The following is a 23,605-nucleotide window of genomic DNA, read 5'->3' as shown; positions in this document are numbered from 1 at the left end:
CTGCCATCTCGTGATACTTTTTGTAAAGTACAGCAAAACTGAAAAAATCTCTACAGTATATATTTATATTGGGGGGAGGGGGAAAACCAAAATACAGTCATTGTGTTTCATTTTTAAGCTGCTGATATTCATTCCTTACTGTATGTCTGAAAGATGAGAGAATTATACTGTTCTGGTACTTAGAGAAATAATATAAATTGAAATTATCTTAAGGGCTTAACCTATAGAGAGAGAGACTGGGGTGTCCTGCAATCAGTCTTCACAAGCTGGAATGGTTCGACAGGTGGTGGAATGCAGTTGAAAACAAAAACAAACCTTCAGTTTATAAATATATATATATGATTGCTTTTTAAGTGATTTTTTTTTTTGTTAAATCATGTAAATTCTCAAATCCTTTTGCACTGATGTGTTCAACATATTCTTGTACATTCAATTCAGGCAAACTTTTATAATTTTCTTTTTTTTTTTTTGTTTTGTTTAAATGATGAAATGTTACAGCATGGTGATATTCTATGCAACTAGTTATACTCTTTAGTTTGACACTGTAATTTCTCATGATTTCAAGATTGTAGAACTAGACCTAACAGGGTTCTCATGATGTGCGTAACTGTAGATGCATGAACTTGTGTTCTGTGTATTTGTTGAAGTGCAATGATGTATAAAAAGTGGATTCACCTGTTTTTAAAAATAAAACACTGACCAAAATTGTGTGAGATTCTCAGATATTTAATCACGTGGAAGCTTGTGTCTCGCACGTGCTGGCTCCCCTGCAGCGTGTACGCAGGGGCAGGTAGCATGCCGGTGTTCCTCAGCCTTCTGCAAGCTTTTTCAGCTCCTTCTCCACATCTTCCACAAAAGCTGGGAAACTCTGATCCATGAGGCACAGGCGGATGAAGGGCCTTAGCTCCTGGGCGTTCCACACTGCATGCTGGTATGTGAGGGGGAGCTCACTGTTCTTTTTCAGCACCAACTGCAGACAGAAACAGAGGCTGCACTGCTCTGGGACAGAACAGGTACTGTCACCCAGGTTTTGTGACTGTGGCTGTGTCAACGCTTCCTTTCAGTGGTTAATAAAGATGTACCCACCATGTTATTAATGATGTTTGCACCCTTTCCCTCAGATGTGATTTAGGTGTGTGATTTTCTCATACCCAGCTTCAGTTACACAGGTCTGAATTCCTGCGCAATGATTTAAACCAGAAATGCCTTTATCCTGGGGAACACAGCTTCCTCGTGAATATCCATTCTGGGTGAGAGAAGGATCCTGAATGAAGCATATGTATGGCCTCTTGAATTGTGTAAGGACAACCACGCCTGTAGGTCTAAGCTCTGAATTTGGTGAGATGTCTTTTAGAAGTTATGGGGCACTTTTATAAGCTACGACATGCTTTTCCCGCCCCCTGAACCGCCTCCCCCAGCTCTTCCCCTTGACAGTGGCTGCACTGTGTGCATCGCACCACTCGTCAGCGTAAAACCAGAGTGGGGGGGTGCACAGCGTCACATGCTGAGGCTGAGGAAGTCCTGACCACCTCCTGGCATCCCTGGGCAATGCTGTGCTCATCCATTGGATGCACTGGAGAAACGTGCAGGTCCAACGGATTGGGAGGATACTGGGCAGCTCACAAGCATGTTCCAGGCTGCGGTTACTATGTCAGCAAGCTGAAACAGCTCAACGAACCTTTATTGTGGTGGGCTGCCAGCCTTCCTGCTGGGTGTAAGCCATGTTAATCAGTAACATCCCAGTTGAGAGCCCGGCTGCAGCCGGGGCTGGTGCTCCTTGTAAGCCACGTTACCCACAGTACGCGTTAATGACTGAGTGTACCACACTCTTCCATTGTTTGGGCTGCGGGTGTTTTCCAGACATCATCACCTTTAGCCTCCTTCACCCACCTGTGCTGAAGTCATTAAAGCCACAGCATTGGTTATGGATGCTTTTTGGATACATCACATGGGAGAATGCAAGCAAAGGAGGTCACTGCAGAGCTACTCTGAGGTAGGTGTGATGTGCAGAGGCAATCTGAGGTGAATGGAGTTATTCCACAGAGAATACCTAATCCTGCTCAGTCTGCATCTGCCTTTAAAAAACTTAAAATGCTGAGTTTGGCCTGTGTGTGCTGATACGAGAGGCACAGGCTAAACCAAGCCTCTCCCTATGGCAAAGGTGGAATAGCTGTTCGGTTCGGTCAGACTCTGACTTCTGCTGCCCCTGAACCTGCACCAGTGCAAGAGAACTGGCAGATGGACAGGACACTTGACAGTTTATTTATATTTTAATATTATTCTGCAAGAATTCAAGTAGGGAAAAGCAGTTCAGCCCTGAGCAAACTATGGCAAGCCTGGGGGCAGGGCACCAGAAATCACAGCTGTGGTCAGAAGTAGAGGAGGATACAGGAAACTACTCCATCAGGGAGTCTCCCTTTGTGCTAGGGAATCTGTTAGTAATTCAAGTGAGATGTGGATGAAAGCATACAGCAAACACAGGATGCAGATGTCACGCTCCTGCCTTACACAGCGACCACAGAACAATAGATTTAGGTGCTAAGTTGTTTATGATGTTGGTGTTAGTTTACATTTCCTAGTGTGACCTCTTAAAGCACAGACTGGCCACGAAAAATAAAGCTGCTGAAGGCAAACTGCCTTGTTTGATTGCTCGTACTTATCGATGCAGTCTGGCTGCATTGAACAAAGGCAATAACAAAACTGAGAATGGGAGAGCAGGGCCTGTAATACAGCTCTCGCCTCTGAGAGGAGAGTACAGGCAGCTCCGCTTTCTGAAAAGAGGTGTTTAGACATGAGAGTAACAAAGCCAAACAGTTGGATGTGACCTGGGTATTTGCTCCCAGTGTGGTGCTTTTCTCCTATGCAAATGGGGTGATTACGCCACAAAATACCTGGGCTTGCAGCTTATTTTCTAGCAGCAGATCATTACACAGGATCCAGTGGTGTTGGTAGAGCTGGTGGCATCCCGATGTTCAGTGAGACATTTACCAGAGGCTTACATCACAAGGAAGCTCACTCTCTGTGCTCAGCAGATATCGTTACAGGATCTAAATCTTGGATATTGGGTTTTTTTTTACCTGCGCTAGCTGTGTCACAGATCTTCTTTCTCCAAGGCTTGTGCAGTAATCTGGTAGAGGCTCATCTGGCTGGAAAATACCAAATGCAAATAAGGGCTCGTTACCAAGTGGAGTGTGGGTATGTGCGAGAAGGGAAGTAGTTCCATTTTTAGAGATGATGGGAAGAGAATGTGCTCAGCTACCTTACACAGTAAAAAGGCATCTTTTTATGGAACCTGAATGCACATCTGCTCAAGTGTTGAAAAACTAAAGAGATGAACTAATGGGCCTGTAGTTGACAGTTACCTTAGTTTTGACATGGCAGTTTAAACTACCTAGTGGAACTACCTTTAAATATGCTGCATGTGAGTGCTTACCAGGAGCATGCTTTTCCCTGCCCATAGGTCACATCACCAAGAAGATGTTTTAAGTTGTGAGTTCTATTTCCTGAGCAAGGTTTTCAGTCTTCCCTTCTGAAGCAAGGGCATTATTAATGACTGCTGGTGTTCAAGAGCACTCCACCTTGAAATACTTTACCTTTAATTCTTTGCTTTAGCCTATAAGGAAATGAGCAAAGCCCAAAGTGTAGGTAACCTGCTTAAAGAACAAACTGTATCTTGAATCTCTGCTGCTGAAGATCTTCCATGTGCCTGCCTGGAAATGGTGTGAGTCAAATTAGCAATGTGGGGTTTTGCCCTGCACTTGCTCTACTAAATGATTCCTCTGTCCAGTAGAGTAGGACCTTCCTAGATTATATCATGAAAATGCTGAAAGCCCTGATATTCCTTTTCCAGGGCTCAGTCTTGGTTCCAGTACTTTTATCACATATCCATGAGCTATCCTTGCTGAGCTGGTTTTAGAGCTGGTAAATGTGATCCTCTGGATACTCAAGAGAGCACGTATTTAAGAATTAGTCACCTGCAGAATCACTATCTGCCTTTGCCTTTTTCATTTCCCTTAGGTCTTTGTCTTGGAGAGGGGAAACGTTCTGTTTCTGGAAACATTCTACCCCAAAATCACTTTTAAATGTGTGGGGCTGAGCTCAAATGGATACAGTTCCACATTTGCAATTAGTAACCCTGCAGAACAGAAGGTAAACTCAATTTATGTAAATGGCTGCGCTCTGTCATTTTCTTGCTCTATAATTTATTGGAAAGTCTGCTGGGTGGTTCCCAGCAGTCCTCATTGAAAACCACACTGATGGAATTGCAGATGTGTTTTTTCGGTAACGGTCCAGCTCTCATGTTCTCGCCCCATTCTTTATTAATCTCAGGAGAAAGCATCAGAGACTTCCATCAAGCGACCACTGACTGGAAACTGGTAAATAACACTTGGCTGTAGCTTTTCTTCCATTTCTTCTAATGTTTGGTCATTTCCTATGTTTGCCTGAGCCCTGCTACATTGTGTCCTGCATTACCAGGCTCCTCAGCTATGGAAATTGAAACCCCAAGAGCAAAGCTTTTCCCCCACATATAAATCTCATTCCATGTGCTTACCAATTTTCTTCCTATAAGCACATGAAATACATTAATTCTGGGATTAGTGACCTTTTGGAGGTGAAACAATGGCACCCCATTGCTCCAATGTATATTACAATCGGCTAGTAAGGAGCCAGAACCACTGAACCATTTGTTTAAGCATTGTCCTATTACCCTTTTTTCCAGGCACTCTAAGAAAACAGGATGCTGACAGCCAGCTTAAGCAGCCGACTTCCCAACTAAAACACCCTGTTCACAGTCTCAGTTCCTCTGCATATCAAGTGAACTTTGGGGTTCACAAATCCTATTCCATATAGGTAGTCTCATAGTTGGAAGAAACTTTCTTCAGAAGTAAAATTTGTTGTTTGCAGATCTGAGACGAATAGCTGATTATTTTCTACCTGTCTCTGGGCTCTTTTCACTCACCGTATGCAGTCCTGATGCGCTTTGTTCAGGGTCCCTTGCTGGATTCTTGCTGTCACCCAGCTGACTGACCTGCTGGCTTTGTTCATCAGGGACTTGAACCGGCACGTACTCTGTGAGTTTCTGAACGCAACTGCAGCAGTGTTCCAGCATCTGTTCTTTGGAATCCCCACCAAATTGAACACGAAACATGCGGCATTCATTCTGCCGAGAAACCAAAGAGAAATTAAATCAACTGTGAATCCCCTCAAACTATTTTGATTTAATTGAATTCCTATGTCTTACAGTTAGGAAGGCAGCAATACATTTTTGGATCACTGCACTAACTTTAAAACAAAGAGACAAGTTTTCCCTGCAGGATCTTCACTTTGCCTAGAAGCTAAACAACAACAATAATTATTCCCAGTTTGAAAACCAGTTTTAAAGCCCAAGAAAAGCGAACAGGGTCACTTGTCAGCTAATTAAAAGTATGCCAACTCTGAGCAGTTATTTGTGACAAAAAATGACGCGGTACTGAAGTAAGCATAAGCCAACTCTGGAATGTGAAGTAAAAATTATGGGAACTATGTTCCATTTAGGATGTATGTTACTGTCTGCATCAAACCCAACCTTCCCTTCCTGCCTGGTGTCTGTGTGGAGCTTAAACATACACACTCAGTTTGGCACTGCAACTGAATGCTGCTGGTCCTGAAACAGCTGCTAACACAGTTGCTGAGGAGTGGAAGAAACTAATGCTTCAAGAGAAGTTCTGTTAAAACAGAGAGTTACTCACTAACACCTCCTTGCACACAGTCATTGCAAGCGTTCATAGCAAAACCCTGCTGCTCTCACAATGCTGCTGCCCATCAGGCCCTGGCTCGCTGCCATTCTCCCTAGCCAGGAAAGGGCGGATACTGTCTGCAGGGATGAATACCACAGACTCACAGAAAGCATCTTCCTCTTAAGTAATGAAATAATACTGAAAATAAAAAATTCCTAGGGAGAAGTGACATCCAGTTTGCGTTGTTGGGCTGCAACATAATAGGTATTATTTTTAAGCACCTGATGTCCAGCAAAGTGCACTACAAAAGGCATCTGAGGGGTCCGTCATGCAGGATAAGCTTGTCCTGAGAGCATTCAATTGATGGAAGGCAGATGCACATTCAATGCTCTTGTTTAAGGAGTGAGTTAATGGGACTTTCAGTTTCATCTTAAAATTTCAAATTTAAAACACAGTTAAAGTACTAGAAAAGAATAAAGTTTTCCTTGGACCAACCTAGATTATTTAAGTCTTCATCTTCTTGAGATTTCAATGTTTAACCCATTTCTTTAATGACTGGACATGCTGCTAGACTGCTGATTACACGGAGAGCTTTCACTTTAAAAAGTTCTGTCTCAAAAGATGAGCCAGCTTTTCATGACAGCCTGTGTGTTTACACGCATGTTATTTTAAGATGATTGCATTGCATAAAATGGTTTTTAGGACACTGTAAGCAGAAACGTTTATCTTGGTGCCTTCTAAAGGGAAAAAATGTCAAAATAATTCAAACTTAAGCACTCATTTTACCAGTTCCCAGTTACATTTCTTCTAATTAACTAAGATGTCAGCTTAACTGGGTCAGCCTCATGTAACCAGGAACTGATTTGTGCATGTGCCAGACAGGTAAGTGCTCATTAAAATGAGAGAAAGGTAACTTGCATCTTCATTTGAATTCCTTTGGGAGACTCGCAAAGAACACTTGTTTTAGTTACCCATGCGATCCTCTGAACTATTTGTATCGCCCTCTGCTTTTTCACTTAAGATTGCAGTTTATAAAAAACAGACTCTGGAAATTAAACAATTTTTCCCTTATTGGAAAGAGAGAGCACTCAAATTTGGCTAAGGTGATATCCGGTTTTAGTATAAAGATTAAAGATTTCAGTTCTGTTTTATGTCTTTATCCATGACCTGGACAAGGGGAGACCTTATCGCTCTTTGCAGTTCCCTGAAAGTAGGTTGTAGCAAGGTGGGTGCTGGTCTCTCCTCCCACATAACATGCAACAGGACAAGAGGAAATGGCCTCAAGTGCACCAGGGGAGGTTTAGATTGGATATTAGGAAATATGACTTCGCCAAAAGAGGTGTGACCATCCCTGGAGGAAGACATGTAGATGTGGCACTTAGGGACATGGCTTGACTGGACTTGGCAGTATTAGGTTTATGGTTGGACTTGATGATCTTTTTTTTTAGGTTTTCCAACCTAAATGATTCTGTGGTAAACTGAGTACTGGGCAGTAACACCAGAACCATATAAGAACTGAAGTCTTAAAGAACCTTGAGGTCACTTGTATCATCAGCTTTGCACCTCTTCCCTTTCTAGGGTGCAGAAGTAAGTTTAATGAAAATCGTATGAAGAGAAATTACAAGAATAAGAACATTTGTCTCGCTGCTTTTTGCAGATTGTTTCATATAAAAAAGTATTTATACATAGAGGCAGGTCAAAGACTAACCTGACAAAAGTGACTACTAGAGATGGAGCTGTATGAAGGGCAGTCACAGCCAGGCAGCTCTTCTGCCAGCAAAGTGTAAGACAAGAGCGTGCGTCTGACAGGTACGGCCTCAGGATCAGACACCCCTATGCTTCACTGAGTAAAACTTCCACTAGTACAGCTGAGTTTCAGTAGTGATCCCAACAGGTATCTGAACAAGGTACTGAACAAGGGGCTCACTATTATTTTCCAGAATTCCTGCTTCTAAGCTAAAGATGAATTCTCTTGTTGAGTAGGAATACTTCAACTAGAGGAGCTGCTTCTGCTGAAATAACAAAGCCTAGAAACCATCAGGGGAGAAGGGACAGATCTCAGTTTGAAACAGGCTTTGTTTCTGAAAAAGCCTGGTGAGAGCTCAGTCTAGATCAATAAGAAACTTCTGAGAGTTCACCTAAGAACCAAGAAAACTGAGATCGATGCAGAAGCTGGTAACAAGCAAGTAGGCTACCCAACCACTTTTCATGAGATCTGAGGGCAACACCAGGAACCCAAGTCCCTCTCATTGCCTTGAATACCAAATGCCTGAATTGCCAGCCTGCCCCTCCTGTGCCAGGTGTCAGCGCCACAAAATGGCCAAATAATCGTGTAGGTACTTTGCTTGCCAAAGTGAAGTATGAGTCATGGATAGCATGTTCCTGTACTGGTAGGAGAATTATTTCATCTTAGCTGTTGGCTACAGCAAATAGATTCTAAAATAAATACTAGTCTAGCTGTTTTAGCAGCTACCTCTCAGAAAGCAGCCCAAAAGACGTGAATTTTAGCAGTTACAAAATACATTAAAATAATTCAATCCATTCTTGCTTAATATCTGAAGTAAAAAAAAAATATTTTAATTCATACAATTTACAGTACCTCAGAACAGCCGGTTTAATTTGTCCCACGTTAAGAAATCTTATAGAGAAGTCCGTTAACTATTAGAAACATTAAAAGAAACTTGGCTTACCTTTGCCTGTGTGCGCAGCAGCAGACAGTCTGCTCTTCTTACCACCTTCAGCCACTTGTGGGAATCAATTAGTGAAAAGCCTTCCTGAAATAAAACAGGACAGCAAACATGTAACACTCAGAAGTAGATACTTAAGTTATGTGATGTAATTTAATCCCTAATGAAGATCACTCAGCTGCATATGTGCCACTTTTGCATCTGTCAAGCAATTGCCAGCCCTCAAAATTACAGCTGAATCTGTAGCTCCAGTAACAACAGCATGTCAAGGAACTCTCTAATCTCCATATATATTTGACATTTATATTTGTGCATGTTATGAAAGTCTCCATGAAATGCATAATAAAGCAGCTGTGACAGAGCTTTCAGTTCTTCTGCATCCTGTGAAGTTGCCCGGGAGGGCAGCAGAGGGCAGGCAAACCCGGAGAACGGGACAGCAGTGGGTTCAGCCAAGGCCCAGGGAGGCATTTCCTCCAGATGGAATCCAGGTAAACAAGAAGCAATTTTGATAACTTGATAAAGATGTTTTTACACTCCAGTTGCATCAACTGTCAGTCTCCTCAAACACGACAGACTGCTCAGCATTCTGTAAAAATACCCCAGGCAGCTGAAAAACATCATATACAAATTGCAAGGCAACAGCGTATGTTTCCCAAGGTGCTGCAAGGACTGCCACATAGTCAGTAGGGAGCAAAAAGACTAAGGGAATCACCAGACAAATTTAAGGGCGGAGAGGAAATTACCTCTGTCTTATCTGAACTTACAATGCTTTCAATGACCACAACTTTTTGCAAAGGCTACTTTTCAGAGGTGTCCTAAGGGCAAAGAATCCCAAGTTTTATCATCCTGTACCACCAAAAGTGTGTTTTTACCAGTTACTGTCCACCTTACATAGGTCCAGGCTGGGACACCATCTGCCAGTCTGTTTTGGTACAAGGAGTCACCTCGGTGAGATGCTGCCCCTTTAATGTGCTGGCACTGGCTTCATTGTCTCCTGCAGCAACTGCATGTAGCGTTTCAACTGATCCTTTAGGAGAGGAATGTCTAGAAAGCATTGCAGAGTTGAACTGAAGGCAAATGGGATCACAGACACATAGCTGACCAGACACCTGCTCTGGCAGAGCCACGGGAAGTATCCTTCCCAAAAGATTTGGGGTCAGAGGGAGAAAAGAATTCCCCTCTTCACTGCAAACCCAGGTGCTGATAGCAGGTGAGATGGGCCAGTCGCTCACAGCATGTCTGCACTGAGCGCTTTCAAAATGTCTCAAGGTATGACTTACTGAAGTGTGAAAGGCCGCAAGGTCAACATAGGAAGAGCTCACTTTGTGACCAATGGGAAGTACCAAGCCATCCTTTTATAGGAAACAGTAAAGGAATCTATATCCCACGAGGGAGAAACTTAAAACGATAGACCTCACAACAGACAAGAGCATCTCTCTTGGCAATTGCACCACAGAATCGTAGAACAGTTGACTACAGGAGTTTGGATTGTATATTGCCAAGCAAAACAAGTAACTAAGAACAGCAAAACCAAACAGAACAACTCAGCACAGCACTTGAGCAATACAATAGACTTAACTGGGCACAAGCAAGCTGTCTGGGAAAGAAGGGGATGTTTCAGAGAAGCTCAGCACTGCAGAGCTACTCAGATGAAACTTCACCTTTCAGTTATCATTACAGTAGGATCCTCTATATTTTCCTTAGTTCTAAGCAGCAAATAAGACTGATTCCGCAACATGTTAAGGTGGTGTGTTCTGTTGCTCATGGCTTTTCCGTGCTACCTCAGTCAGCACAGACTGTATTTGGGGCTGCCTGAATTACGACAAAGTAAGATTCTTCCTAACAAACTGACAATTAATGACAATTCTCTTTGTTGATGATATAGTTATGAACCTGCATATGCAGTTAGGTAAATGGATTCAGAGCAACAAGAAAGAAAAGCACAATAAATCTGTCCCTTGTCCCTCACGATTGCTGCTGACAGAAATACAGGAACAAAGCAGCTGTGGTCACTGCTCTTAAGAAGGCAACATTCCTAACTGCTTCATATCCTGAGCAGGGCTCTGCTGAGCAGTACTGGGCATGAGCAAAGACAGATGGCAGTATGAGATTAATCAGGAATAGAGACAAAAAGGCAACCTTAGAGCGGGCAGGAACCTAAGACTTCAAACATTCACCATTTGATGATATAAACAACAGCACTTTTTTAATGTTGGATCATTAAGTTTTGATCATGCACTCCTTACATTATTCTCCAGGGTTATGCATGTGAGAGCACTGTACTAAAGGAAAACAGCTTCATACAACTCTGACACAAATCCAAGTCTCTCAGAGGGAGGACTCTGAGAAGAACTACACTGAAGCAGAAAGCAAAGGAAGGCATTTCCCAAGTGTTTTGGAAGCAGGCAAGATGCCACCACACCCTGCATAAGGCAGAGAGCCACTAACGCTGGTCTGACCTTACAGCCCTCTAGTCTGCCACTAACTGGGAAATACTTGTGCTCCAATTTTACAGTTCAGCATTCAGAAAGCTGCTGGGTAACAAGGTCTGTGATCAATGTTGGAAGGTACTGCATATTATTTAGGAATATTTTCATTACTGTATCATCTAGAAACCCTATGGTGCTAGGCAACATGAACTAGGAACAGATTATCCATTTCTGTTAGATTGCAAGGCCTTTAGGCAATGCTATCTCTACTAAAAATATATATTTAAGAAATATTATTTATATAATGGTTCGGCTATGCTGGCTTACATCATTTAGTTTGTATTTACTCATTCTGGAGAAAGATCTTTTCAAATGAAACGGAACTACACGTGAATAATAGCTTAGAAAGAAAAACTTTTTTTTTGCCACAAATACTATATATTCTGACACTAAATTACAACTGATATTATAAAAGGCAAATGAGAACCCAGAGCAACAGACACAAAGACACATATTCTCCAGTCTCAGCTGCTACTTGTAACAGGCTCATGAAACGCAAATGAAACAGTTTGTTCTCAGAGTTCGCAGCTCAGAATGAATGCATGCACAGTATCATGTAATGGATTATGGAGTCAGCTGGGTATCCCACAGACTGGGATAGTGCATTTGCAAGAAATGATGAGCACAGCATGAGATCAAAGGAATTTATTGTATTAATTAATATCCCAGTGCATAGCTACCAGAGTGGTGCTGTCTGATAACTGAAGCAGGATGGCAGAAGACAAAAGCTAACGGCCTCAGACAGCATCCTGCTGCCACCGTTCTGAGCCAGGCTGGGCAGCATCGTGGTACACAATTTCCCAGAACACAAAGCAATCTCCTACTTGCAAAGGCCACACTCAGTTTGCAGGGAGGCACCTGTGAAAGTTCTTTAATCCAGTCATTTCCTAACATACCTAGAAACAGAAATTTTCCTTACTTGTATCTTTCTCAGAGATCTAAATAAGGCCAAATACTTTTTTTTTTATTTCTGCAGTATGAGCTGTCTTGAAAACTGAGTTGAGAGTAGGATTGTCAGTGTGATCAAAAAAAATGCCCCCCAGACATGGCAACTTGCAGTGTAAGTAAAGCAGAAAGTTGTCCCTGCAAAAATTTCCTGGCTACCCGTCAGTATCCAAATGTGTCACAGATAGCATTGTTGGGAAGATAAGAGCGCAGCAGAAACCATCTCAGTGTAAGCATGAGCCATCCCAACAGCTCTGCAGAATACAGAATAAGATGTGGAAAGAGGTAAAAGGCTAAAAACAACCACAGGCTGACAGCGAGCTAACTGGAACAAGGAATAAAAGGATGTTAATCTCTACATTATCTTTTTGAGTGCAATTTTTTTAACCCCCAATCTCTTAGATGCTAGAATCTTGCTGTTAAGCTCCTTTGATACTGGAAAAGAACTCATCAGGGCTGAACTCATTAAACAGAGTGCTCTGTCTCTGCAGAGGCTGGGAAACCCAGCAAACACATGACACAGGTCCCTCCTGAAACGCTGTGCCATCGGGACTCAGCAACCCATGGATGTCTTTGCCCGAAGTGCACAATGCTGGGTGGAGATGCTGGTGCTACTGGATATCAGCCTCTAGGAAGAGTTCCCCAGGATGGTACAAAACTGGGATTGTTCATCCTGGAGAAGAAAAGACTTTGGAGAGACCTTAGAGCAGCCTTCCAGTACCTGAACGGGGCCTACAGGAAAGGTGGGGGAGGGACTTTTTATAAGGACATATAGTGAAAGGACAAGGGACAATGGTTTTAAATTGGAAGGGGGAAGATTGAGTTTAGACATTAGTAAGAAATTCTTCACAATGAGGGTGGGGAGCCAGTGGCCCAGGTTGCCCCAGGAAGTGGTGGCAGGAAGTGTTCAAGGTCAGGCTGGATGGAGCCTTGAGCAACATGATCCAGTGGGAGATATCCCTGGCCTTGGCAGGGGGGTTGGAATGGGTGACCTTTAAGGTCCCTTCCAACCCAAACCATTCTATGATTCTATCATTGTGGTACTAAGTCAATAAAACTAAGATTCCTTCTACTCTTTCAAACAGCAATTATAGGACATTTAATAAAAACTGAGCCTGCCTCTAGCTTTGCAATGTGCTGCCACAAGGAGCATTAGCAACCTGCTCACTTCCCTAAGTTTCCATCAAATGTCCTCATTCACTGCGCAGGGACCTTCCTCTACCCAAGGTGCTGCTGTGAATACCATCTCAAACATTTGGTGCATAAGTTTCAGCACTGCAAAGAGAGCATCAGGAACATCAGAGTGTCTGCAGAATGCTTGCCTAATTAATGAGGTTAGAATCTACTGTATCCTAAGCACTGTTAGCTTATTAGGAGTCGTAAGGGGACCAGGAGGGCACTAAGGACGCTTAGTCTACACTTTAAAAGATCAGATCACAAATCGATTCCTCCGGATTAATTTTATCCTATTAAATAAGTCCTCTTCACAATTTCAATTTGTTTAATTTGTAGGATATTAAGAATTCTACCACCAGAATTAATTGCATTGAATAAAACAAACAATTTCAAGATATTCTGATATGCAGGAGGGCAAGGAGACAAGATTTGTGGTAAACAAACATGATGTATCTGGAGAATATGGCCAGCAATTGACAGAGATACTGTTGAGATATTCCTGTTAAAATTCCATTATCTACAGTATGCAAGAATGAGATTTTTTTCTACTAAAAAATGTGCAGTCAGCTAGACAACACTGCAGCAAAACCAGGTCCTAAAAATCTCATGTAATTTAATTCTAAATCAAAATATTGTTTTAGAAAAACAAAACCACAAAACCCAAACCACCCTTTTCATTTGTATTACACATTAAGGATTTTTTATGTTCCACACTCTGAAGTTCTATTTACCCCCCTCTTCATTCGGTTTGGTTGATCACAAGAAGTAGAGAGTATTTTAAAAGAAAAACAGTTGTCTCCTTGTTAAGTGTGTTTCATGTAGATCTCTGTCTCCTTTAAACATTATTTGTTATTATATGTTATTTGTAATAACAGCATGGATGTACTTTAATGACTGGTTCTGGAGCTTTCTCAGATACCATAACCGGCTTTCGAAGGACGCCTCATCCCAGCATATGCAGCACAAGGTATTTACTGAGCTGCCCGGTTCAGAAGTGCTGACACTCAGTGTATATGTTGTGGCATTCTTTTTGGCAAGAAAATAGTATTTCAATTTCCCTTACTGAAATGCCTGCTGAAAGGGAATTCACTAAATATTCTACCATTTTATGGCTCGTGAAAGTAATTTTGTAGTCTCCCTTACATATTAAAAAAAAAAAAAAATCAGTTGTTAGGGTATGTGAATATTTCATTACTATTTTATAAAAGTTCTTACAAGTGGATCATAAAAGAGTCATAGTCTCACTTGGCTCTAAATAGCTGCCTGTTCTTCAAGAAAAATAAAAGTTTTCTTAACACTCCTGCTTTAAGAAAATAAAACAGACTAAAAGAATACATAAATACATCCATTTCAGAGAAAAATATTTTGATATTAAGTTAGGAACACTTGAATATTCTTCCTAGAATGGGAAGAATCCTGTTAATCCAACCGCGAATGAAATAAAGATTTCAATTTCTACACAACACTTTTACCTCAGTTTTGTGCAAATGGCAGTGTAGTGAAGGTTGTACGTAGGTGAAAGGTAGGCACCAAAGAAGAGGATTCACTAACTAAATAACTCACAGAAAATTGCTCTCCTCTTGTTTAAACACTGAAAGGAGAGTACGTTACAGAAAACAGTTCATGTATTTTAGTATTTCATAAACCATCACTTGAATGAAAAAAATTTGATGAAAGAATCATTAAACAATGCAAGAAAATATGCCCTCATCCAAAAAAAGGGATGCTCACAAAGAGAGCAAACACTGGGAACTCTCTCCAGCATGTTGGCCAACCAAGATTAGTTTACCTGCAAACTAACTGAAGCTTATCAACACTGAGTTGAGGCAAGCATTAGTTCAGTTAACATCGCTGTTCACTGCAGAAGAATGAACAAAGAAAAGTTCTATGTGAAATGCAAAACAGCCAAAGCCTGCAAGTTCACACTTTTCAGTGTGTGATTTTGATTTTTTGCTGGCCTTTTTAAAAGCATCCATCCATAGCATTATCAGCGCAACACAGAGCTTGCCAGCAGCTACAAAGGTTTGTTTGGGCTTTTGTAAAACGTACACACCACTGAAGAACAGATGCATTCTGACTTCCATCTTCCTAAAGAAAACAGAAGGTACAAACCAAGATAGTTTACATCTAATAATGCACTGAGTTTACTACACTCCTTGCCAATTTTAAAGCAGAAGAGATAAGAATATCTCATACTACAGTACCGCACGTTTTAAAAGCATCCAATTAATAAGTTTTCTTTGTTACAGATGCGGGATGAAAAAAAACTGTTCCTGAGGGAGATTGTGTAAAAATTCTTGGGGTGGGGCGAAGATTCCTGCTCTGGCATTACTGCTGTGCTCAAGTAAAAAAGTTAGGAGCGTTCACCACTGACTGAATTCTTGAATTTAGTTCGCAGTTCAATTCAGTCTCGGATTACTGTTAGAAGGGAAAAAACCCCTTTATTTTTCATCAATAGAAATTTTACAAAAATACGATGTAGTGATTCAAGTTGAGAAGAAAATGCTGTCCCGGTGACACAGATCTTGTGCCTCGCTGTGTTCCTGCGCAGAGGTACAAGGTACAAAGCTATGATAATTGTTATCCAGTTCCCTCAAAACCAAGAGCCTGTAGTACATCAAAAGGTCTGAAAAGTAGGGATTAGAAGTTAGATCAAAAGGCTAGACATCAACAACTTAAAGGATGCAGTTACTACATTGCATGGAACAGTTCTGTAACTACATCAAAGAGAATTTCAATGCAAGTGAGTAAGGCAGCACGTATGCATTGGAGAATGCCTTGGCCATAAAAAGGAAATATTCAGTAGCCCAGGCCAGCAAGGAAATGTGAGCATACACAGTAAAAACATGAGCATTCTGTCAAACTTGATATGTTCCTTCTGGAGCAGAAATGCATGCATTATACTCTGTGACAAAATGTCCATTATAATGGACCCCCCATGAGAAGATGTGGTCTGTGACAGATTCAAAAGGACTGTCTGTACTAAGTGGTGCAAAGCCTGTTTAAATATTGTGACAGGTTTCTGACAGCTCCAGAGCGCTAGAGACTAGAGGGAGATAGAACCAGTGAGACGAACCACTTCTAAGGTTTGATTACTTCTACAGCAATGACATAGACTGCATGATACTGACACTTTTTTGTGATATGGCATCTCAATAAGGAGTTTGCAAAATTCTACCCCCGGCCTGTGCAGTTCTGGCGAGCTCAGAGTTTACTACACTGTAAGTTACTTCTGCTGTCCAGATCCTGTTGTCATCAGGCCTTAGAAGACTTCTGTCCAAAACCAGTGGTGTAAACTGTCCTTGGACAGTGACACAGAGTTTCCAGTGCCCCTGCCTGCTACTTGAAGCAAACCACGCAGAGATCCGGTAACAGCCATACTAATTTTGATATCAATGCTGTTATCAGCTACTGGCCAACAGCATCCCCACCTGTACTATCTTTTTCAGCACAGTCCCTGTGCATCACCTTGCTGTTCCGACAATGCTGGCTGCTCTCCTAAAGAGATTCCACAGCCTGTTCTTCGGAGACAGAAAAGATACCTGCAGACTGGATCGTCCCAGGAAGAATGATTTTATCACTGCATATCAGTCTTGCACAGCGCTGCGAAAAGAGACACACAGGCTTAAGGAAGAAATCTAGGCAGTAAGGCTAAGACAGATGTGCCGGACCAAATCCTTTGTAAACCGGAAACCTAACATAGCTCTGAAGATCCTGCCAATGTTCAGAACTGGCAGACTGGGTATTTGCTCAGTTTTTCAGGGAGTTGGATATGTTTAAGAGGAACAGTGGGAGGACTGCAACTGCTCCCACCTATAAGAAACAGAAATCGGCAAGAGTATGTTATACAGATGTATTTCAAACTAGTTTAGCTCTGTACACACAGAACATAGTGCAGCACGATCCCAGCTACGTGCACTCAGAAAACTGCACCCAAAGGAACTGACAACTGAGTTTTAAAATACATACACCACCAGTTTTAGGTAATTTTTGTCTAAAACTTAGTAAAATGTTGTTAGTGTTGGCACTAAGGTTGGTATGGAAGCCTTGCCAAAATAAAGAGGTTGGGTTTTTCTTTCAAACTTTCATTATTGGCTATCAGTCACGTTCACCGAGCACGGCCATTCCACCTCCAGTCTGCACTATTCTTACTGCAATACCTCAGTGTCTCTCAGAAGCTTAAATAGACCTGACAGAGCTCAGAAATCCCTCATCTGGCTTTTCAAGCAAGGCAGCTGCCTGAAAGCTTCACTGACCACTAAACCCAAGAGCTGGAAGGAAGTGCTTGTCCCAGCCAAGTCTTTAGAAACCTTTTCTTATACTTCCCGCGCTTTCATCTGCCCACTGTTCACTTGCCAGATCCAGCCTTTGCCAGATGCAGACTTTTAAGGCTACAGCTTTTGCCAGATGCAGTCTTTTAAGGCTACAGCTTTTGTCTGTGTCTTTTTTGCTCTGTAGTTAGTTATCAAAACTTGCTTTCAGTTACCCTTTATATGGCTATTTCAAGGACACTCTATAGCATAATAGCTGAAAATAGGCCCAGGCCCCGGAGAGGCTCATGCTGCACTGATTGATTCCAAGCAGAATCTGGCAAGAGATGGTAGCGAGTCGCGTTTCAGTTGTGTTTCTTTTGCCTACCTGGACTTTAAATGACTCCCTTCCTTTTTCTTATTCAGTGCAACTGCTGAATAACTTTTCCATGTTCCGTTTTTACCTTGTGCAAGAACATTCAACTTATCCTTACAAAATACGTGAGCCAAAGGCCGTGTCTTGTATGAGGAATATCCAGACCGAGAGCTGACAGCTCTCTGTTAGCTTATTCATTACCTATTCAATACTCTAAACACACTCACTGCCCCAAAAAAATCAAGGGTATCCTCGATTCTACCTCTACACTTGCAAGATATTTCTCCAAGTTTAAGATCTTTCAAGAGGCAAGCAAAAAACAGTTTATAAGTTTATACCTTTTTAAAGCTACAACATTCTTTCTTACATAGTCTGTTTTTTTTAAAAAAGCCTTTGTTATTTTAATACCGCAGCATCTTCTGGTGGCTCTCTAATATACTTATCAGCCAATTCTTACTTGTTATCATCACTGAGTACTGGCAATATGCACTGAACACGCTTGATTTCACTTTCCAGCACAGGCTTCTCTGTCACGAGCATCAAACCAGCTCCTTCCATAGGGAATGCACCTGTGAGCCTCTGCTGTCACTGTGAGATCTTTACAGTTTAGTAGCTGGGCATAGTTCAGTACAGGCAACAGCTGACACATCTCTGAAGCTGTTATTTTATCTCCATGAACAGAACATCTATGTTAGATCACATCACCCAACATTAAAAAAAACACTTTAGCCTTTGATAAACCAGATTATCAAAACCAAAACACTAACAGGTCATTAGCAAGAAAGTAGCTGGATCACACAGCAAATCTTATAGGGACTAGTAGTTACGTTTTTATCTATTTCTAAACAGTGTATTTTATCTGTCTTCTTAGGCAGAAGAAACATGAAACAACAAGTGCATATCTGTCAACACCAGCAGCAACATGAAACAACAAATGCATATCTGTCAATACCAGCAGCCATTTGTATTATATTTTAATGTAGATTTTTAGAGCAGCAGAAGAAACGTTGCTCCTCAGCATGAAATAATGCATTTAGTATTACTCCGATAAACATAAAGAGAAAGCAGCACAGGAGAATTACCATGAGTGAAATAAAACTGGAGTTTCATTTGGGCAGGAAAGAACACGAAACTGAGAGCAGAAACAAAGTTAATACTGGTGCTAATGTGAATGGAGAAAAGTTCTTTATCCATAAGAAACTTACCAGTACTGTTCTCCCCTGGGAAATAAAGAAATGGCCAGACACAACGATGGTAAGGATAAGGTGGCCCGATTCTTCATTTGATTCAAAAACCTTTAAAAAGACAGACAAAATAAAAACCTAGTCCCGCAAGCACAGAATCTGCAGTTTTCATTTCTAGTGCAAAATAAAACAGTTTCAGAGGTCAGTGCTAAAGTCAGGCATATAGTTCACCTCTCAGCAATGCAACTTGTCCTCCACTCCCATAGACAGGGGGCACATTTAAGTATGTGTTACTAATCACAGAATCGTAGAATTGTTAAGGTTGGAAAAGACCTCTAAGATCATGCAGCCCAACCCCACCGTCCCTACAAAACCATTACCCAAAGCACTACATTCAGAGTTTTTTTAAACCCCTCCAGGGACAGAGATTCCACCACTGCCCTGGGCAGCCTCTGCCAGTGCTTCACCACTCTTTTAATAAAGAAATGTTTCCTAACATCCAATCTAAACCTTGCTTGGTGCAGCTTGAGGCCATTTCCTCTCATCCTATCCTTTGTCACCTAGGAGAATAGACCAGCACCACCTCGCTACAACCTCCTCTCCAGAGCTGCAAAGAGTGATGAGGTTTCCCCTCAGCCTCCTCTTCTCCAGGCTCAACAGCTCCAGGTCCCTCAGCTGCTCCCAGAACCCCTAGGCTCCAGACCCTTCCCCAGCTCCATTCCCCTCTCTGGACACGCTCCAGCCCCTCAATGTCTTTCTTGTAGCGAGGGGCCAAAAACTGAACCCAGGATTCGAGATGTGGCCTCATCAGAATCAAACACAGGAGGACGATCCCTGCCCACACCATTGATCATTATAACTCCACACACAGATTTAAACACCTTAAACAGCTACACTGGCTCTCCCAATTATCTCTATAGTTTTTAATACCCTAAGTGTGACGAAAGGAAAGAAAAAAAAAAAAAAGGAAAAAGTGTCACTAACTACCCGACCACGGATGCGTTCGCACTAACAACACGTGAAGCAAAATCTCTGACTTTGGACTCGCCAAACGAGACCCGCAAAGGCCTCACGCGCCGCGGGGCGTCCACAGTGAACCCGAGCTGGGACAGCCCACCCATCACCTTCCAAGAGGAAACGTTGTGTCCTTCATCTCGATCCTCCATCGGGGGCTGGAAGCGGCCGTAGCGCTTCAAGGGCCACGTCGTGGCGCTGCCGAGGAGGGAGGCGTGACCCGGCGCCGCCATCGCGGCCCTGCGGGAAGCACGAGCCTCGCGCCGGCGGGCGGGAAGCGCAAACCAATGGGAGGGGCGAGAGAGAGCGCGAGCCAATGGGAGGCACGAGGTAGTGCGCGAGCCAATGGGACGCGTGAGTGAGTGCACGAGCCAATGAGAGGCGCGAGAGAGAGCGCGAGCCAGTGGGACGCGTGAGTGAGTGCACGAGCCAATGAGAGACGCGAGCTAGTGCGCGAGCCAATGGGACGCGTGAGCGAGTGCACGAGCCAATGAGAGGCGCGAGAGAGAGAGAGCGAGCCAGTGGGAGTCACGAGAGCGAGCGCGAGCCAATGGGAGGCGCAAGCGAGTGCGCGGGGGCGGGAAAGAGCCACCAATTAGAGGCGGCTGGGAAGCACGAGCCAATGAGAGGGGAGAAAGACAGTGCGTGGGCGGGAAAGTCCCGCCCACCGAGCCTATAAAAGGAGTGCACCCGGAAAGTGGGCGCGAGGTCGTTGGGCGTTGTTCTGGGGGCTGCGTGGTCCGGATCCGCCCAAGCAAACTGTGTCCGAGTCTCTGTGGAAAAGCTGTCCTGAACACTGACCTGCTTTTCTATGTCTGCCCGGGGCAATGGTGGATTTTGGATGCTTGGCAGGGTGTTGCACCAGCTCGTTGGAACTAGAGATCACCTAAAGGACCAGGTGATCCCTCAGGACCCTCCCAGCCTGACGGTCTGCGGTGCTGTGGCGCCTTTGTGGCACCTGAAGCAGGACCTGTGTTAAACAAGTTGAAGGACAGAACTTCCAAAGCCCCTTGCGTTCTAGCACTCCTCTCAGAAGCAGGAGGCCAGGTGTGGCTGGGTAAGGAGTTGAGATAATGGCTTAATAACATCTGGGTGGTCGTTATTAAGCAGATATTCTTTTATTTGCAGTGCTGGGGGTGTAGGGGTTTTGCACCTCTAAGCACACAGACCAAGCAAGAAGACCGCGTGTCTTTAAGTTACAAATCTATGAATATTCATTTCATCTCCCCAAAGTGTTCTACATATTCATTCTTTTTCGAGGCATCCTTAGCATCTCTCCATGCCTCATTCACATACACGGTTGGTCCTTTGAGTCGTTCTGAGGACCCCTTCTGAGGGTCCAAAGATGAAGGCTCGAAGCCTTCCTCCTTGGTAAACTTTTGACCTTAGGGGTTGCAGCCCAAACTTGTAAAAAAAAGGGTCCTTTTCTGCTTCCCTGCTTCCTTATCTTACCTTATAGGATGTCTGTTCCTTGCATAACTGGTCCTCCTTTAGAGAAAAATTTTGCTTAGCTCAAAGCATATATACTATAAGGTATAAAGGCTTAGACAATTGCCATTTATAAATGTCAAAAAGTAGTCCTGTTTTCAGTGCACGTTGTTAGGCTTGTTAGATTTGTACCACTGGATAAATGGGAATTGTCCTCCTCTCCCTTCCCATGTTGCTCCCTCTGTGCCATGTGGTTGCTCCTACAATTGCATGATATTGCCCTTTCTCTGGAAAAAAGAGTTGATGGTGGGATGACTCATAATGACTATGCTCCTGATCCTGAAAATGTCAGCAAATAAAACTCTCCAAGTCTCATTTTGGAGTTTTAGAAAGAGAGCATCCTTTATCAGGGCTGGGCAACATGCAGGAGTGATGTCCATCAATCAAGTGCAATGAGACAAAGGCTGTTATGGACTATATTTACCACTTACATGCAGATGTATAAATTTTTCTGGAAGTCTTATGCATATTCTATTACTTTCCAAGGTCTAATTTTAATGTTATGAAACTTTACAACAGCCAAAACTTGTTAATTTGGAGCTGGCTCCAGCTCTATGCTTGACCTTGGCTTTAAGATAGAAAAATACTGCAAACAGAGGTGAATACAGAAGAAGAGACATCTGTTCAGCACAGGTCACACTTCATGCAAGGTGTTATCATCTTCAAGGGACAATGTCTGGAAAACACCGTTTTAAGGAAAACATTCTATGAGACAAAGAAAACATGCTATCATAGGGACGTTCTGTCTAACTTTCAAAAACCACAACTGTTTAGACAAAACTTAGCTGTACTTTAGCTTAAATCGAAATGTTCCACTTTTAAATATTCCACGTATTGTATCACTCTAGTATTCCATTTATAGTGAAATGAAATACAAATGTGTGCATCAGCTGGCTGAGGTCATCGGTGGGGCATGGAGGGGCCAGCTACCCATCAGGAAGTTGTGCAGGAGAGTCCACTGACCTGCACGGGCTCAGGGATGGCGGTCACAGCTAGCTGCTGCTCAGCCATTCACATGGAGACCTTATAGTGACCTTCCAGTATCTGAAGGGGCTACAAGAAAGCTGAGGAGGAACTGTTTACAAAGGCTTGTAGTGATAGGACTAGGGGCAATGGCTATAAACTGGAGAGGGGCAGATTTAGACTGGACATGAGGAATTTCCTCACGGTGAGGGTGGTGAGGCACTGGCACAGGTTGCCCAGGGAAGTTGTGGCTGCCCTATCCCTGGAGGTGTTCAAGGCCAGGCTGGATGGGGCCAAGTGGGAGGTGTCCGTGCCCATGGTAGGGGGTTTGGAACTAGATGATCTTTAAGATCCCTTCCAACCCAAACTGTTCTATGATTCTTTGCCTGAGCGTGCCAGTCCAGCAGCTTTAATGATACGGTTGAAATGGAATGAGTAGCTACTGTCTTCTCTGAAATGAAACCTCCTGGTATAAGGGTATCCTGTTATTTAAACTGCGGTGGTTTAATCTGTTAAAAAATACTAGACTGACATATGTTATGTGGATGTTGTATTTTTCATCTGCTGTTACACTCCAGCAGCCAGATTAACATCTGAGGAACTATTTCCATGATAATTTTACAGTGTTTTCAAAAGGAGGGTGTTTATCTGAATGTTTTGCAGATTGGGAAATGCAGATGCAGAAGGGCATTAAATGACTTGACAAGGTCATCCAGAAAAATCTGTAATGAAACAGGGAATACAGCATGGGCCTCCTAGCTGCCAGTTCCCTGCTCTAATCACTGCTTCCCCAGGAGGACTTCACAAATTATGCTTGTCAAACATTCAGAATTGGCCTGTAGACTTGGGACTTTCTTGGAAACTACAGAAGAAACTAAATATTATTGTCAGAGAAAGATAGTATGAGTGCGTATATTGAATCTATTTGCCCCTAATTCAGCTGAAGTTCTGTGGAAAATTGTTTGTTTGCAGCATCTTCTAGTCTCTAGTTTACAAGAGTAATTTCTGGCAGACATGCTAAAGGCTTCTATAGGATGAAAACAGAAGCTTAGTTTTTCACCAAACTAGAAATTTCAAAGTGTGGTTTTGAAAGAGGCAGAAGTAAACCAGGAGTGTCAGGTACTCCCATCAAATCCTTCAAAAGTAATGTATTCTTGAAGTGGCACATGAAAAGAAGGAATTACTAGGGAGACAGAAGCAAGTCTCCATGTGTCAAAGGCTATCCAATTCTTCCCTTCACCTCATCAGTGTATGCTGTACCTTGCAGTTTATTTAGATCCAAAGCTCAGCCAGTGCAACTCAGCCATGACTGGGCA

General features: G+C 42.8%; 3 protein-coding genes across 3 annotated transcripts in view; 2 read left to right on the top strand and 1 right to left on the bottom strand.

Annotated features, from left to right (window-relative positions):
• The window catches only part of NPTN (neuroplastin), a 56,123-nt gene extending 55,439 nt beyond the window's left edge, over positions 1 to 684 (top strand). Inside the window, exon 9 of the mRNA XM_054077333.1 lies at positions 214 to 684. The gene's annotated coding sequence lies outside the window, so the exon portion shown is untranslated. The remainder of the gene's footprint in view (positions 1 to 213) is intronic.
• Positions 72 to 20,103, bottom strand: REC114 (REC114 meiotic recombination protein). The gene is made up of 6 exons (XM_054077334.1): positions 19,949 to 20,103; positions 18,846 to 18,935; positions 8,408 to 8,491; positions 4,961 to 5,161; positions 3,078 to 3,146; positions 72 to 970 (listed from the first exon to the last, which is right to left on the bottom strand). The coding sequence occupies exons 1-6, from the start codon at positions 20,069 to 20,071 to the stop codon at positions 809 to 811; spliced, it is 729 nt and encodes a 242-aa protein (XP_053933309.1). The 5' UTR covers positions 20,072 to 20,103; the 3' UTR covers positions 72 to 808.
• Positions 20,104 to 20,594: 491 nt separating this feature from the next.
• HCN4 (hyperpolarization activated cyclic nucleotide gated potassium channel 4) overlaps positions 20,595 to 23,605 on the top strand; it is a 143,040-nt gene continuing 140,029 nt past the window's right edge. Inside the window, exon 1 of the mRNA XM_054078238.1 lies at positions 20,595 to 20,895. The gene's annotated coding sequence lies outside the window, so the exon portion shown is untranslated. The remainder of the gene's footprint in view (positions 20,896 to 23,605) is intronic.

The sequence above is a fragment of the Cuculus canorus genome, chromosome 12, assembly GCF_017976375.1.
Source record: "Cuculus canorus isolate bCucCan1 chromosome 12, bCucCan1.pri, whole genome shotgun sequence".
In the NCBI taxonomy this organism is placed as follows: domain Eukaryota; kingdom Metazoa; phylum Chordata; class Aves; order Cuculiformes; family Cuculidae; genus Cuculus; species Cuculus canorus.
Note: the sequence above shows the minus strand (reverse complement) of the source record. Positions and strands in the feature narration are given on the sequence as shown.